Here is a 17,705-nt window from a genome sequence, read left to right as displayed (position 1 = left end):
GCGATGTTTTTCAGGTTATTTCGACAAATAATTGTTTAATATATTGTCTAAATCGTAGTTAATAACTTTTTAAGAACCATTAGGACAAGTCTTGTTGCAAAATTATTGAACAACATGTAAATCAAGATGGACCAACTTTTCAGTTTGTACCTTTTGGATTATTTGATAATTTGTTGTCGTCCGGTAAATACATAAAATATTTTCCACTATAGAGGTTAATCAAACAACAATTCACTCAAAGTCGAAGAGAGTGTGTGACAGTTTATAGAACGTATTTGTGGTTCCATATTATCGGCTGGATGAGTGCACATGTCTTTTTATTAGCGATCGTATCCTTCTTTCTTTTCCTTTTTTAAACATTTTGGCGAGTTGTTCAAACTGAATAATCCTTTTTATGATTTACAGTAAGAAGATCAGTTCCGATAATTTCATATTTACAGATTCAAATTCAGAGGAAACCCTAAACAAATAGATACTATAATCGCTGACAGTTATCAATTCGTTTGGTGTGTTTGAGCTTTTGATTTTGACATTTGATTCGGGACTATCCGTTTTGAATTTTCATCGGAGTATTTGTGATTTTACTTTTTAGTGATGTCCTTGAACATTAATAATAGATATACCTGCCGTTTCTTGGTTTTAAAACCCTACTACTTTTGTGTTAATGGCAAAAAGAGAAACCAAGCTATTTGACCTGATTCAATCAACAATTCTCTTGGAAAATACCTCATCCATGTCGGGAATATATTGATATATAAAAAATAAATTGGCTGTTCTGGAAAATCCGGAACATACTAAAAGATCGACCAGTTTTCTCATTTTAAAAACTACGTGTTGCTAACACTTTCAAAAGAATTAAACGAAGTATTTGGGATTTGAAAATAAACAGCAATTCAACAACTAAAATAACCAAATGATATATTAAAGTCAACATTCAGTCTTTAGCAATATAATCATTCAATCAATCAATGTCTCAGAAGTCTAAATAGTCCCAATTGAAACGTAGTACTTCTGTTTGACAGTTTTATCATGTATTAAATACGTATACTAGTAATTATTGTCCACCATCAGCATTTTTTTTTTATCTAAATTAAAAGGTAATTTACAAAGTTATACTATTCATTTACACAATGCATTATATATAACATGTTTAACGGACAGCGGTGAGTTAAGTGGCTGCGGGTCTAACCGTAATTGGCGAATAACTGATGATAACATAAACGGTACCAATTTTTTTCTGCACCAGATTCACATTTCAATAATCAATGTCTCTTAAGTGATGCTCGAGGACAAAATATTTGAAAAACCATTTAAAATATGAAGAGAATTAAACAAAAAAGGACCAAAATGTATAGCCAAAGCAGGGCAATGAATCAGAGCATTTTTTATATGAGGAATATAATGTCGTTAATTAAGAATAATTTCCAACAGCAAATTTTAATAACATAAAATCCGTATTTTTTCATGCCAGTACCAAAGTAACTGACACTACTATCATCATGTTACTCTATCGTATGCTACACATTTAGGGAGTGTACATATTATCTCAAATGGAATTAATGCAAATTTGTCCGTTGAAGCATGTTATATATAATGCACTGTGTAAATAAACAGTAAAACTTTGTATATTACCTTTTAATTTACATAATAAGATGACTAAATTTTAATGGTGAAAAGTAAAATAACAACAACACCGAACTCCTTTTCTCATGTAGAAAATATGACTAGATTAACCTCTTGGTTGTATGACAGGCTTATAAAATTCCTTGGATTTCTTAAAATGGATTAAGTTATCAGTAAAAATATATTAACCAGTGTGTATTGTGATCAGGTTTTGTTTAAATCCATTTTGACATAAAAAATAGTTTCTAGAAGGTTCCCCACAATATATTTCCCTGTACATTACATTTGTTAACATTTGTAGTCATTTGATATAGTCAACTGATTATGGTGTTAAGTATAGAAATATTTATAAAACTTATAATGATTTTTCTTAAAAGTAAGAAAACCATTTAAGAAGTCATATATTTAGGTTACCGTACATGTAATTAGCATGACTAACTATGCGATGTTATTGACTTCAATACATTCACCTGATTGAATGATACCTTTCGGCCATTGAATGTAAATGTAAATATTTTTGGTAATTTTTACAGCCTAAATGTTAGTATGATTCATTTAACATTGGTCAGTTTGTCGATCCTCTTAAGTTATTTTATATGTTCTATATAGTTATCAAAGGTACCATGCTTATAATTTAAGACGCAAGACGCGCGTTTAGTCTACTTAAGACTTATCAGTGACGCTCAGATCAAGATAGAAGAGAACATGCCGTACGGTTGCCTGTTATTGCTTGCATCCTCATCATTTGAATGTTGATGGATACATGTAGTTGTCTCATTAGCAATTTTACCACATCTCCTTTATTTGTCTATTTTAACAAAATAACATACAAACCAACTATTGTGGATATATTTATTTTGTTGATACCAATTTTCGTGGATATTTGTTTTAAGGTTTTTTGCCAAATTTAATGTTTACCTATACCCACGAATCCACGAAAACTGGTATTCAACGAATAATTATGGGTCAACATTATTACTCTAGACTTCATAACAATTTATTGGATAATTGTATTTATTGTATGATTGTTTCGCCATTGAACTGCAACATAAAATATCATAAAATTTGGAAAAAGCCCTTTATACTACTTTACATTTTCATAAAACATTATGATTTACATAAATAAAGCAATATATACAACAGAATAAAATACGAAATATGATTTTTGTTATATGTTTTCAACTTACCCGCTAATCGTTCATTATTCATAGATTTTGATATGTCAACCTCATATATTAACATTATGCATGTGGTTGTAAAATCTCTCTCTATATATATATGGTTGCTCGAAATAATGGCTACGCTTATTAATGTACAAGTTCAATTCTTCAACGTTAGAGTGTCATGTATCTTACCTTTACGTTTAACCTATACTTTATAATATATAATATATTATGATACTTGTTTTTAATTAACTCTTGACCGTTTAAATATTATCAAAGCAGTGTTCACTTATATTTCATTTCATATATCATACATTTTTAAGTTGACCATAGGAAAATCTGCGATATCAGTAAAAAAAATAATGTAAAGGTAATTCTATAAAGTTATAAAAATTAAAAATAATCTTAGACAAAGCAGTTATCATATCACAGCCCAAACCACCGAATGCATATGAAATACATTATAACAGACTTACCAGTAGTCTCTACGAGGTTGTCAATCTCAAAATGATAAAAAGGACAAAATGTATAGTACAGTGAAGTTATGAATTTCAAAAAACGAACAGGTAATTCTTCGAAAAGATTTTAAAAATAGACACTTGGTCATAATAACTCTAAGTCTAAACATATTTCTGTATACAATTGGTATTACATGCCTATATAAATTTGCTGTCTATCAGGTGACCGTATAAAAGAAGAAATTTGATAAATATTATATACTTTCAAACTGAACTACAGCTGCGTGTCACACTCTAATATCAATAGTTCTACACAAACTTATGTACGAAATAAGTAATTGCAGAACAAGGTAAGTTGTATGGCTTCGAAAACCATATTCAACAGATAAAAAAGTAATTTGATTTAAAGAAATATAAAGTAAAACAATTGATTAGTTTCCATTGAAATCAGTCATTAAACAACAATATTTCTAATTTAAGATAATCTTTTAAGGCATGGACGGAGCATCACAAACGACTGCTGGTGGAACTGTTGGAAGATTAGAACATGAAAAGGCAAAGTCTTATGAAAACTATCTACAAGTAAGCCTATTATTTTCACTTATGGATACTGAAATGATTTGTTTACTTGTAAGCAAAGTATTTTCTACATTCGATTTAACCACTGGACACATTTTTAAAAATTGTCAGGATTAAACTTATCTGTAAAACAAATTCTGATTAATAATAGCGTATATTATCATCTTAATTGTAGTTAGAAAAAGTTTTAGGAGGTGTAAGACGATTGAGTGAAGTAAACGGTGCTCCTGCTCACGATGAACATCTTTTTATTCTCATTCACCAAGGTATGTATACACTATTTCAGTTATTTCACTTTTATTGTCAACCATCTTGACAAGAGATGATAAGACAATTATTATTTCGATAAACACTATTCTGAAAGAATTATAAATTCGGCAGTTTTAAGGGCTATTACATAGTTATATGCAAAAACCCATCAAAGATATAATGATTATAATTCGGGCGTTTGGTATACTAATGACACTGTTGCTCAAATGAAATCAATAAAAAGTCATGAAAAGTACTTAATTTAAAAACATCAATGGAGGAAAACATTCTTCCTTTGTACAGAGAATTATCCAATTAAAAAAATATAATCACCACTTTACGTATCCCTTTTTTTATTTTAGAAGCTCTCAATTATGCTGTATATTTTTTTTAGTTATTTTTTTTAATATGCTTTTTATTCGAACGTCACTGAGGAGTCTTTTGTTTACGAAAGGCGCGTCTAGTGCAAATGCAAAATTTCAATCCTGGTATTCATGATGAGTTTATATGGTAATTTTTTTTTAAATTTACTGTTTGCATAAGTAAAAATTTAATAAATAATAAGGATTTTCTTATCCCAGGCATAGATAACCTTAGCCGTATTAGGCACAACCTTTTAGAACTTTTGATCATCAATGCACTTCAACTTTGTACTTGTTTGGATTTCTTTTCTATTTTGATCTGAGCGACTCTGAAGAGTCTTATGTAGACGAAACGCACGTATTGTGTAATAAATTATAAGCCTGGTACCTTTGATAACTATTAGCATATCGAAAAGTCCTATTGCAATGTTTATTTGTGCATTTTTCTGTAATGAATGTTCCTGCATTTATTTGTACTATACTGCTGTCATGTAATGTTGTCATTTAATTGATGCATTTAACATTGCCATAAAAGCGAGTTGTTTCGTTGTTTTCCTCTAATAGTTGATTTGTACCTCAGTTCTAGTTTGTAAACCGGATTTGTTTTCTCTCAATCGATTTTTGACTCTCGAACAGCGGTATACTACTGTTGTCTTTATTTATATGCAATTGCTAGCCCTTTAACGTTGCATTCATATAATAGATGATCAAAATGTATCATAATTAAATATGCTCTAGTGTAAGCCTAGTCTAGTAGTCTAGGTGTCATGTGATTGTACATAATTTTAATAAGAAAATAAAAAAAACAGAAATCATTGCAGGTTTTATTCAATGCGAATTCTGCGAATGGATGGGTATTGCAATAATAAAACTCGCATTCTGATATCTGATTCATTTTACTGAATACATATTTTTCTCAAATCGGTAATTGTTCTCCTTCCAAACTCGCAATATCAAATGCACTCATTGATATCCAAAAGGAGTAAGTTCGGTAGGAGCCATATTTGGTCCCGATAAGAAATATCAATGTTACAAGATGAACATATGTTTTATGTTGACTTCAAGACATGTGAGAAAGTTAAATGGAACTATTTCTGTCAAGTTTGTTTTAACGTTGATTTTAACATCCCAAATAGGTTAATATAAGAGTTTTTAATGAAACTTGACAAAATCGGCCAGATTTCATCCAAATTAAGGACCAGAAAACAGAGAGCACAGACGTAAACAAACTAAATATTCAAGTAAGACATGTAAATTGTCAAACATTTTTTTAAAATATCTTTTTTGTTGAACGTATGCACTCAATGTTTCCTGTCTTCTGTAATTCTGTACATTATAACGCGAAACTCAAATTGCGCGTCTTGTGTATACAATTTTAATTCTGGTACATACGAGTTTCATTTTATCCGTTTTCGTGACAGCACATATTTATAAACTCAACATACATTTGTCCTAGTATCTACTTGATTCAGTGTTGATGTTTAACGCTGTATAAAACTGATATAACAATTATACTTGTGTCAGTATATTATTGTGTCAAACGTTGAAAATAACTATAACACCTTTTGATATATCTGTTAAAAATCGTTATCAAAATAATTGAAACTGACAATGTATATTCCTAAAACATATATATCTGAATTGCATATAGAAGAAAAAAGATATAAAAGGATTTTTATCAAAAGTTAAACATAGCATGAACACAGATTAAAAACCCGAGGTGTTTGGTTAATAAAAAATACCTAGTCTGACTAGGTACAGTATAATTTAAGAAAACTGCGGGTTAAACCTCGTTTTCATGACTTTAATTATTGCAATATACAGATATTAGTCACTTATATTTCGGAGGGTTTTACTATAAACTTAAGGTTAGTGGGTTGTTAATATTGGCGGATCGATAACAAAGAGTAAAACAATAATGCTACAAAACAGTTTTGACGGCGGATAGCGATCCGAAGTTAAATCTAAAAAGGCGAACACAGACTTGGGAGTACACAAAAATGATAGTGTCTTTCATGTTCATACATATATTATATATATTCGGAATTTTTTACAAGTTCTAAATGTAAAAGAAGAAACAAAGATGAATATGCACGTAAACATATGTCAGCGACCAAGGCTGTTTATGGCTATACGATTCAGTTTTCATCCCATAATTAAATTCTGATGAATATTTGCAAATAGGCTATCTTTTACCTGCTTAAATGAAATATGTATTTAAAGATATACCTTCATGTGCTACTTTTTGAGTAAAATGAGGTCGAAATTTAAGATATTTGCTCTATATTCGGATTTGTGAACGTATTTTTCCTTCGACAGAAATGCACAACTTTGTTGTTTTAAAAATTAAATACAGGCTGATTTTTGTTATAAGTATCCTATAAATTTATGAATTTTTTTGAAGAAATAACTTAAATTTATCATATGTTCATGACTGTAGAAAAAACGTCATTTTTTGTTTTAATTTATCAATTTAAAAAATTGCATTATCGACTTTTTTTTTTATAAACATTGGTACAAATAATCTTCATACGTAATCAAACTGAATGTCATTTAATAAAAGGGGTCCATGAACTTATTTAAAAGTTAAATCAGTTTGAATGATAAATATCAGTCGAAAAATCTTTTCCAGATATGTCACAATTTGAAGTCTAGAAAAAAACCCATTTTACGTAAGCAACGTCATTACCTCCCCCGTTACTGTATCGTACATGTATTCCCTTAAGGATGTTTGCTTGTCATGTTTTTGAATTTTTGTCAGATTTTCGAAATCGTCTGGTTTTATCCATTCGAATGCCTTAAAATATTTTGCCCATGGACCCCCCATTTTTCTTTTTATAAATCTGACATGTATAATTATAAGCCATTTGTAAAAGTCTTGTAAAAGTCTTATAAAATCTTATTTATTTTTTAATAGTTTTTGAGAACTTTAACTAGTCAATGATAAAGCAATGAAAAATCAAGAGAGAACATTTCCCCGCCAAAATTCCAATGGCTAATATCTCGAAAAGAAGCACATTGACCCCTATATTTTATTTGCTTTTTTGATTCCTCAATTAATCCCCTAACAATATATACTAGTTTTATGGAAGTTATTTATTTTGAAACCGAGCAGCAAACATCCTTAAGAGAATATAGTTTACAATCTAATGAATTTGGATTCTTACTGTAACTTTTTGCACTGTTATTCATGTTTATTTTTAAATTTTTGTCATCTCTTTCTTTTCAATTTTCTCAAGAACATCAAGTTATTGAGACTATTCATTTTATGTGCTTCAAAAGATATTCTTGATTCTCGTTGGATTTTACCTCAAAATAAGACATTTTGATTTTGCCAATTGATTACTTTTGCCTTTTGAGTATGGACTTTCCGTTTTGAATTTTTCTAGAATGTCGATATTTTTATCATATACTTTGAACTGTAGAATGTCATGAGTTTAATTTCGTAATTATTCTTAGACGTGACAGAAAAACCTTTTATTTGAGTGTCACTAATGAGATGAGTATTTTGTAGATTAAACGCAAAATATAAGCCTGGTATTATTGATAGGTTTTCTAAAAAGGCGATTCTTCATTACCTTATAATGTTTTAACAATATTTTGTAAGCAATTTTTAATATTTTTGCTTGCCTTCTCATCTTAACGAGTTCAAAGATTAATAATCACTTCATATAAATAACCATCTTCACTGACACTAGCAGATACATTATCACATGATATTAAATCTGTCTTAAAATACGGAAACTTTTTTCATTTGTCGATTTTTTCGAAAAATCCATAGTTATCTTATTATATTTTATCCGTAATATTTTACTTAAGGCTATCATCAAAATATGCACATATTGACGTGACCAAACAGGGATGTACGTAAAATAAGCCTTTTCTTATTGTCTTATTGTCTTATCAACTGTCTAAAAGGGTAAAATTCTTCCTCATATAAGTGTAATAACTTTTTTTTAGATTGTTCACATATTTATCATCATGTATATGTTTATCTCTTTTTATCTTTTTTTTTAATCTCAAGAAAAGATTTATAGTGTTTTAAATTTTCGAATAACTGAAGGTTTACACACATGTATAGTGCTGTTTGCCAATTATGGAATTGCAATAGACTTTTTATAAGAAAGAGTTTGTGACATTGCATGCCTTCTCTCATGTTACTATTTATAGTGAAAACAAAGTCTTTAGAAACAAACCGAGCGACAGGTTTACTATAGATTCAACACATAAGGGTGTGATGTAGCTACATGTATTTAATCACTGGGTTGATACTATAAGACTGAACATTAAGACTTATAATCTCTGGTCAAGCGAACGTCTTTAATGTTTTAAAACTGTCGTTTCAGAAGGGTTGATCATCAGGAATGTAGATACATGTATGTATATGATATTTTTAAAAGAGTCGAGAGACATTTGTTCTCTTTAAGTAGCTCAATTATAACACTAACACTTACATTGAATTGCCGCTTTATCATCTCAACAATAAGAAGTTTCCAATTTTCGATTTTTGTCTAATGTCTAATAAAATCTTATATTTTTAGCGTTTGAGTTATGGTTCAAGCAAATGCTATTTGACATGGAATCTGTAATAGAAATATTTGATAGCGGTCCGGTAAGTTCCCTCTCATTTAAAAAAAAAGAAAAAATTAGTAACGTTTTTAAACTTTAATTTGATAATTACATTCTGTTTAAATATTTTTAGACTTTATTTTTAGTAGAAGTAATTTGATTAGTAAGTAAAGGGAGACGACTGTGAACATAAGTTTAAAAGAAATAATTTTATTTAACAGTGACATCCTACAATTTGTTTCATTTTTTTCAGGCACGCCAGGAGAAGCAGATGTTAATCATAACTCAGAGATTGGAAAGAGTTGTTCTTATATGGAAGGTTATCGATTAATGAGACTTTGAAATATATTTCGGGATTAAATAAATTTCTAGTTAGCCCAGGTTGACCCCACCATTTTCTACGGAAAATGCCTGAACCAAGTTGGGAATTTGGCAGTTATTTTCACTTTTTTTTTTTGTCCTGTTTTGTTGATTGATAGCGTTTGTTTTATGGACTTCCACTTTTAAGATTTTTTTTTTCTTTTGGAGTTTGCAATGGAGTTTTTTGTTTTGAAGTTTTCCAGACTACGAATAATGTGCTTTAATATTATTTTGTCACACATTTCACAACAACGTCTTTAAGACAAGAGTTTTGACCGAATCACTCACATGTCAAATGTTGTTTTACAATATATTTATATACAGATGACCAAATGAAGTCAAATAAGTCAATATATTAAATTATGCCGAAAAGAAGTATTTTTGATGAAATACAATTTACCAAAAATAACCATTAAAAATGTAGAAAGTTTTTGGCAGGTCAAATGTTGTTTTACAATATATTTATATACAGATGACCAAATAAAGTCAAATATGTCAATTTATTAAATTATGCCGAAAAGAAGTATTTTTGATGAAATACAATTTACAAAAAATAACCATTAAAAATGTAGAAATTTTTGGCATGTCAAATGTTGTTTTACAATATATCTATATACAGATGACCAAATGAAGTCAAATAAGTCAATATATTAAATTATGCCGAAAAGAAGTATTTTTGATGAAATACAATTTACCAAAAATAACCATTAAAAATGTAGAAATGTTTGGCATGTCAAATTTTGTTTTACAATATATTTATATACAGATGACCAAATGAAGTCAAATATGTCAATTTATTAAATTATGCCGAAAAGAAGTATTTTTGACATATATGAGCGTCACTGATGAGTCTTATGTAATCGAAACGCGCGTCTGGCGTACTAAATTATAATCCTGGTACCTTTGATAACTATTTGATGAAATACAATTTACAAAAATAACCATTAAAAATGTAGATAGTTTTTGGCATGCAGAAGTTCATATATTTGTTGTGTAGTATTGTCAATTTTGATGATCCAATACCTATTAAGTTTACTGGTTGGTAGATTCTTATAGACTCTATCTATATATATAGGATGAAATGTACATATCACAATGATATGGAAAAAACACAATATATGCTACATCTGTGAAACTTTAAAGGCATAAAGACATTAATGTACCCTTATCATGGAACAAACAATGCAAGCCCATTGACTGATGTTCGATCAAATCAAAAGAACGTCATTTAATACCTTAAAATCATAATTTGATATCCAGTTGGGGGATGCCCATTTGAATTGCTTGAAAAAAAGGAGACATCAGAAGTATTGTAGAGAAAATGTTCATTACCATTTGTTGTTAGGCAGATTATTTAATTGGCAACGGTTGATCGAAAACAAAAAAATCGTCCTGCTAATCAGTGGGGGTGACAAAAAATATATTTTCCTCAGTCAGTAATAGTGAACCTTGTCAACAACTTCTGACAGATTTCCTTACTTTAACATGTTTAAGGGAGACGTAGAATAGTCACAAGTATACAAGTCGCAGATTATTAATTACACTCACAATTAAAATAATTCAGACTTTTACATTTTTTCTCTTTATCTGCAGAGAAAACTGCAATGGTAATAAGTGAAAACGTTTTTGAATTTATATATTGGAAAAAATGCTTTTTACCAGCCCTAACTTCCTTTACTTGAATATTTCAAATATTCTATTTTGGTAGACTTTTGCAGACCAATGAAAGTAATAATTTGAATTAAGAAAAAAAAATATCAGAAAAACATTAATTTCAAATATGTTTAGGTCACCTGGACGTCGTCTCTTCTGATATTTTGAGGCAATATTTAACCAAACTTGTTCACAATCAACATCAGGGTATCTATAATTAAAAAAAAATTGTCCGATGAACAACAAGGACAGAATGCAATATTTAGCTGTTATCTTGAATACGAATTAAAGATAGAAATAAATCTGAAATGAACAAAATGTAGAAACTGAAAAAAAAACATTCGTAAGTAGGTTTTTGCCTTTATCTTGAAAACCATAATAAATAGATAGAATTTCTAAAAACCAAAAATAATCAGCAAGACAAGATCTTTAACACACTTTTATAGCCGAAATTGTTAAATGACTCTTTATTGAAGAAATTATTCATTTTTTTAAATTTTACTGAATTTTTGTCTTTATCTTGAAAAAATGTAGTAGATAGATAAACAAAATTAAATTAAATTAATTATCTACATGTTAAGATCTACGAATGAATTGGGGTGACTGAAGTCGTTGTTCGACTACAAATGTGTCATTACCCTTTAGTAAAAATGTCCACCCATTTTTGCATGTTGCACTATTATCTTGAAAACCATAATAGACAGATAGAAACTTTAAAAGAAAAAATGATCAGCAACACAAGATCTACAATAAACTTGTAAAACAGAAATCGTTAGTTTACTCTTAAATTAAGATATTGCCCTTTGATGATATTTTCTACCATTTGTTGCGGTTTTTTTTTACGATCATCTTAGAAAAACTGTAAATGATACATAGAAACGTTAATAAATAAATCGCATCAGGAGGATTAAATCTACAAATACGTCAAAATTAATGAAATTGTCCGTTAAATCTTTATGTTCAATCCCTTTTAAAAGTTTTTTTTCGTAAAAGTGGCAATTAATAAAGATGAAGGTAAACAAAATATGATTTTCATAGCCTTTTTTATGTGAATTAAGCTTTCAAAGTATTTAAACCCAGACGCACATGGTGCATTTAAAAGACATCATTTAGCGAAAATACTTGTTGTGGCATATAATAATTATCGCATGCATGTATCTTTTTGTAGTTACTGATCGACCAGTTCTTCATACTTGAGACTATGCCACCACTGAATTTTCTAGAATTCAGGTACTTCATTGTAATTATTACTAAGAACACGTTTTATTTGATGTACCTAGTTTAGATTGTGTTCTTCAAGTAGTTGTTTAATAACATAAACGATACCAATTATTCTGCACCAGATGCGCATTTCTACAATCATTGTATTTCAAATATTTTGGCCACGAGTATCACTGAAGAGACATGTTTTGTCGAAATGCGCATCTGGTGCAACAAAATTAGTACCGTTGATTTTATCAATGCATCTCCAGTGATGCTCGAGGCCAAATATTTTAAAATCCAAAGATTATTAAAAAGACGCAAAGCTATGAACTAAAAAGGACAAAAACAAACATAGCCAAAGACGAGCGAAGGATCAGAGCTTTGCATGAACGAGGTACATTTCTAAATGGAATTTTCATAATAAATTATAAAATGCTCTTTAATTTTTTGTAGACATCACCTTGGAAAAGCGTCCGGATTTCAGAGCTTGCAATTTAGATTGCTTGAAAATAAATACGGAATTCGTGAAGTATGTTAGTAATATATAGAAAATGATATAGGTTTTTATAAATTTCCAAATCGACTTTCAAAAACTGCAAATATTGTACTTCGTGCGCAATGCACTGTTTTTTTTTATTCCATTTAATTAGTTTACAGATAACAGTTAAATGGAGGGAAAGTCAATTTCACTTAATTTTTTCCTACAAGTACCAATTTCAAAAAGACTGTCAATCTTTACTTAAATGCACAATATCACAGCCTTTTATGTGGACCTAAGGATTGTGCAATATTAAGGCTAATTTTAAAGATTAAAAAAATATATCGTCGTATCACCGCCCGCTGAAAAGGGAGCCAATAAAACAAATTTTAACAGATCAAATATTCCAGAATTGTATATTATCAATTTCAAAGTTATGGGAGTGAAAAGTATAGTATATATTATCTACCGGATTTAATGTAGTGCAATGGTACATGACATACTTCGATTCAAAATCTAACAACAATATATTAACATTCCTATTTTGTTTTTAACAGAGGGAAAATAGAACGTATTCAAACAATCACAACGTAGAGATGTACAATCTTTCAATTTGTTTTTATAAGAACTAGTGATGATTATATGAAATAAAAATAAATTAAAACTTGAATAAATATATATTTATAATATTGGTAATTTGGAACAATTATGAGAAAATCCTGTCCATACTGTTTACTTGTATTTTGGCTATGCGCAAATCCATACGTTTCTCAGTTATTGGCTTAGAGCTAGTTTTTAGTAACTGCGAATACTCTTTTTATTTCGGTCTTTTGTCTTTATATGTTACGTTATTTGTTTTGTGCTTAGTACTTTTCTTTATATTTAATCGAATTGTTACTGTTTTTTTTACAGTTTGTTCTTTTGCTGTGATGTTACACAACAGTCCCAAGTTCCCAAGTGAGAAAACGGTTGGACGCCCTAAAACATGTGTTACCTAGACACATTCTTTATGTACATGCCCCTAGTTCGGAACCTGTTATTTAGCGTTTGTTGTTGGTTCAAGTCTGTTATATTTGTGTTCCGTGAATTGTTTTATTATAAATTAGTCCATTAGTTTACTCGATGTAGCTTTTTTATATTTTTCATGTCGGGACTTGAAAGGCGGCTATACGATATGAGTTTTTTCTCCTTGGTGAAGGTCATACAATTACCTTTAATTGCTTCATTTTAATTCTGTTGACTTGTTTTTTTATTGTCATTTCAAACCACATTTCAATATGGTTATTTTGATCGACAATTGGAATGTTAATCGGGAGACAATTTAGGAAACTGTGTGTATACCAATGCAGGAATTATAGTAATAATTCATTATTTTATTTCGTAAATTTGTTTTTTTACTTTTTTGTGGAGATTTTGACTTCTATTATTGTAAATACAGAAAGGTATATTAAAACGCATACTGTAACTGATACTTTTAATATAACTTACCAACACCTCGGTTTTTTAATATTTTTCTTTCTTTTTTCGTTACTAATGTATTTATTTTAGAACACGAATAACATTACAAAAGTAAAACGAAAAAAACAGATAATAAAAAAAAATTATGATAAAGTAACCATTAAGCTTTGGTAGCTAATGATTACTATGTATTATAATTTGAAATTCCATGCTTTTGTTATTAGAAAGACAGAATTCAGTATGACAATAGACCGTATTATGACAAGCTTGATTTAGAGAGTTCAAGAATAGCTGTACGACAATCAACGCAACAAAAAACATTGTTTAGCGTTGTTCAGGTATGTTTGACATACTTTATATGGATAAAAATAAATATTAAAAACTCATTGTATTATAAACACCATGTCCTGCATGCAAATCATATGTGTAAAGGGTAAAAAAAGAAAGAACCACAGAAGCAACGTTATACTCTGATTATGCGTTGCTTGAGCATAATTGTAGAGTGACCAAGTAAAACAATTTTCAACTTTGATGAATCACACTACCTGTCGGCCAAATGATAATTTTTCGTGTAAATAAATGTTTAAACTTTACATTTTGCCTAGTCGTAAAATCGAAAAATGGTACACATTTGAGGAATCTGATGATAACGTTCGCTATTTGAGTTATCCATTAGCGTCCAAAAATCACAAGGGGTTAAAATACAAAAACATAATATCTATATGAATTGTAAAATAGGCAAACTATACAAAATGATCAACGTGTAGCTGTATACTATTGTTGACATTGTTCATTTGTATTGTTCTTTTGAATAATCACCTTTTCATCACATTTCTTTTTTTTAGAAATGGCTTGAAGGAATGGACGAAATAGATTCTGAATTTTGGCAACGCTATAAAAAGGCAGTTGAAAACAGTTCTGACAAAGTAAGCTGTTACACAAAGCAAAATAAAATGAAGCATATCTTTTCCCTGACCATTTCTATAAAATAACGTAACTAGATAGTCAGTGTTTCGGAATTGATAAAATATTTGACAGTGTTTTTAATTAATCCGACACTTAAATTAGACGTTATGAAGTACGTCTATGTTCAAAGTTGAACACAGTAAGATTTGGTTATTCTGTTCATGTACTATTTGGCCTTAACGCTCCCCAATAATGCAAGTATGTTAACATTCTTGGCTCTCACAATTTCAAGTTTTTTTTTAGCTTTCTAGATGATGATCAATCGAGAGAAGCTCAAACTTATAAAGTCTTTTTCTTCATTAAGCAGGCTCTTGACCAAATATTACAAGATCAATCAGAAATAAATAATTTCAGAACAACAACAAAAACTTGTCCAAAATGGAACATCCAAACCTTCTGTGGTCTACTGAACTTTGTTTTGGTCGTCCAAACAAATCATATGGCTTCTGAGTGCACACCAAGAAAGTGAAATTATTCATGAATTAATGAGGAAAATATTTGAAATATTATAAATTAGATACTTTAAGATTTTCTATCAAAATTTTCTATCATATTTCATATTCTATTGTTGCAGGCTTCATTTCAATGTGTTGTAGACAAAGCCAAGTATGAAAGTAAGATGGATATTAAAAGCATGCATTTTACGTTTAAATCAAAAAACTTTCAATACAGTAAGATAAACATTAAAACTTCACAATTGATAATTGATAGTTTTGTTTTATATATTTTTCTGAATACGGTTTATCGGTCATAACGACACCATAATTCTCAGCCATTTGTTTTTCTGCAATCTGCGACACTGCTTACGAGGCATAATCCCAAAACCATGCCACTGTATGCACTACAGCTAACGAGCAACATTATAGATACATCTACCTACTTAATCTTTGTAAACATAAACATAGATTTTCGTCATTAAATATTTAAAATACAATTAGGGTAGATACGGGAAGTCGTGTATTCAACATGAGACACCATACATAGTCATTCATATAATTCAACAACATGTGAACCTTGAGAATTATTATTATTGAACGATGCTTAAATATTTTAGTTTTTAATGGTACATTTTTTCATGATCTATTATTTACTGTAAAAGGAGATTATAAAGAAGGTGTAAGACGCTTGAGTCATAAAGCCTTCAAGGGTGCACTACGGATTTCTCTTTTGAGAGATGAACCTGGTTACTGTCTGCCCTATAAAGTCATGACCCTTCTAACTGATGTAGATGGATTGATGATGAAGTGGAGACGTGAGTTATCTCTTTAACCATGTAAAACATGTAAAAGGAATAAAATGAAATATAATATATTAACAAAAAGTACACACAATTGAGCAATTTAAAAAGTTCTAAAAATAGATATAACGGCATCAAAAAGCAAGAAAAGTTTTGGAGCACGTAATAAAAAAATAAAAAACCTACAACACAAATGACAAAACATTTACAGCCGTAAAGTAACTGGCAATTGGTAATTTATTGCATTCGAATTAAGTTTTCACGTTTACTTGTATATACCTCCATTTCTAAGGCAGCACATTTTCATTTCTCTTGATCAAACTTTTAGACAATCATGCGCTAATGGTGCATAGAATGATTGGAAGCAAAGCTGGAACAGGGTCAACAGATGTATCCGGAAAAAAATCAGGATATCAATACTTGAGCTCTACAGTAAAGTAAGTTCAAATATTGATTAAATGTTAGAAATACCTAAAACAGAACCAATAAGTTTAGTGTATATCCATAAGAAGTGAAGTACCTGATGTATAAATAACATTAATATTTGATATATCATCATCGTGAACTACATATTTCACCCCACATATTTGAAAATTCGTTTTTATAGTAACATACAAAATATATCTTTGTTTAACATCAAAGTAGTAATCGAATCATATCAGTTAATTTGTAACTAAAAGCACATTTTTTCCTGTTAGAAATGAGATGACAAACAATCTTAACATTCTGTTTACACAAAGGAAAGATGATTTTGACCAATAATACCAAGTTTCTTTTTTTCTTTTCTAATATCTTATGAATATTCACCATTAAAGGAAACTTCAATGTACTTTTTCCCTTGTTACTTGTCATCACGTATTATCATAAGATACACGACGATTGACAAATATGAATCTTAACCAATTATTCTTGTAGCGTAGTGGTTTCTTTTAGTTTATAATTTATTTTTTTTACTTTTTGGTAATCTATTTTTTGTGTATTTTTGAAACAAAGTTTAAATGTGTTTTGCTTTTATCTTCATACTTTTCATATGGAGAATTTCATATACTTAATTGGTACTGCATCTTCACTAATACAACATAATAAATATGTTTTATTTCAATTTTCAGCGACAAGTACAGAGTGTTTATAGATTTTTTTAACATGTCAACATTTCTATTTCCTCGATGGGAATTGAAGGACTGTAAAAGATGGTAATGTTTGAAACATGTACAAAAAGAACATAATAGACTTTTCTAGCTCTGAGTGATTAAAAAAACACACTATAATGTGTATATTTTATTTTGTTTTTTGTGTGACTGATTTGTTAGCTTACATATCATTTAACAAATAAAATGGTGCAGGATA

General features: G+C 29.3%; 2 protein-coding genes across 3 annotated transcripts in view; one reads left to right on the top strand and one right to left on the bottom strand.

The window, feature by feature from the left end:
• The window catches only part of LOC139482425 (tryptophan--tRNA ligase, cytoplasmic-like), a 27,867-nt gene extending 24,403 nt beyond the window's left edge, over positions 1-3,464 (bottom strand). Inside the window, exon 1 of one of the 2 annotated variants that reach the window (XM_071266325.1) lies at positions 3,263-3,464. The gene's annotated coding sequence lies outside the window, so the exon portion shown is untranslated. Of the gene's footprint in view, positions 1-2,810; positions 2,830-3,262 lie in introns of those variants that run through there. The other variant, XM_071266331.1, reaches the window with a different exon arrangement.
• LOC139482442 (tryptophan 2,3-dioxygenase-like) lies at positions 3,431-17,705 on the top strand. Its single transcript, XM_071266342.1, has 13 exons — positions 3,431-3,594; positions 3,738-3,826; positions 3,999-4,089; positions 8,976-9,046; positions 9,257-9,322; positions 12,185-12,246; positions 12,673-12,748; positions 14,380-14,493; positions 15,001-15,081; positions 15,696-15,735; positions 16,221-16,373; positions 16,687-16,795; positions 17,468-17,705. Exons 2-13 carry the CDS (start codon positions 3,740-3,742, stop codon positions 17,553-17,555), a joined length of 1,038 nt encoding a protein of 345 aa, XP_071122443.1. The 5' UTR covers positions 3,431-3,594; positions 3,738-3,739; the 3' UTR covers positions 17,556-17,705.

The sequence above is a fragment of the Mytilus edulis genome, chromosome 1, assembly GCF_963676685.1.
Source record: "Mytilus edulis chromosome 1, xbMytEdul2.2, whole genome shotgun sequence".
Lineage (NCBI taxonomy): Eukaryota > Metazoa > Mollusca > Bivalvia > Mytilida > Mytilidae > Mytilus > Mytilus edulis.
Note: the sequence above shows the minus strand (reverse complement) of the source record. Positions and strands in the feature narration are given on the sequence as shown.

Coding starts and splice junctions, on each gene's coding strand:
- LOC139482442 (XM_071266342.1), top strand. CDS start 3,740: ATGGACGGAGCATCACAAACGACTGCTGGTGGAACTGTTGGAAGATTA. Junction 9,047..9,256: donor AAATATTTGATAGCGGTCCG/GTAAGTTCCCTC, acceptor CATTTTTTTCAG/GCACGCCAGGAGAAGCAGAT. Junction 12,749..14,379: donor ATAAATACGGAATTCGTGAA/GTATGTTAGTAA, acceptor TTTTGTTATTAG/AAAGACAGAATTCAGTATGA.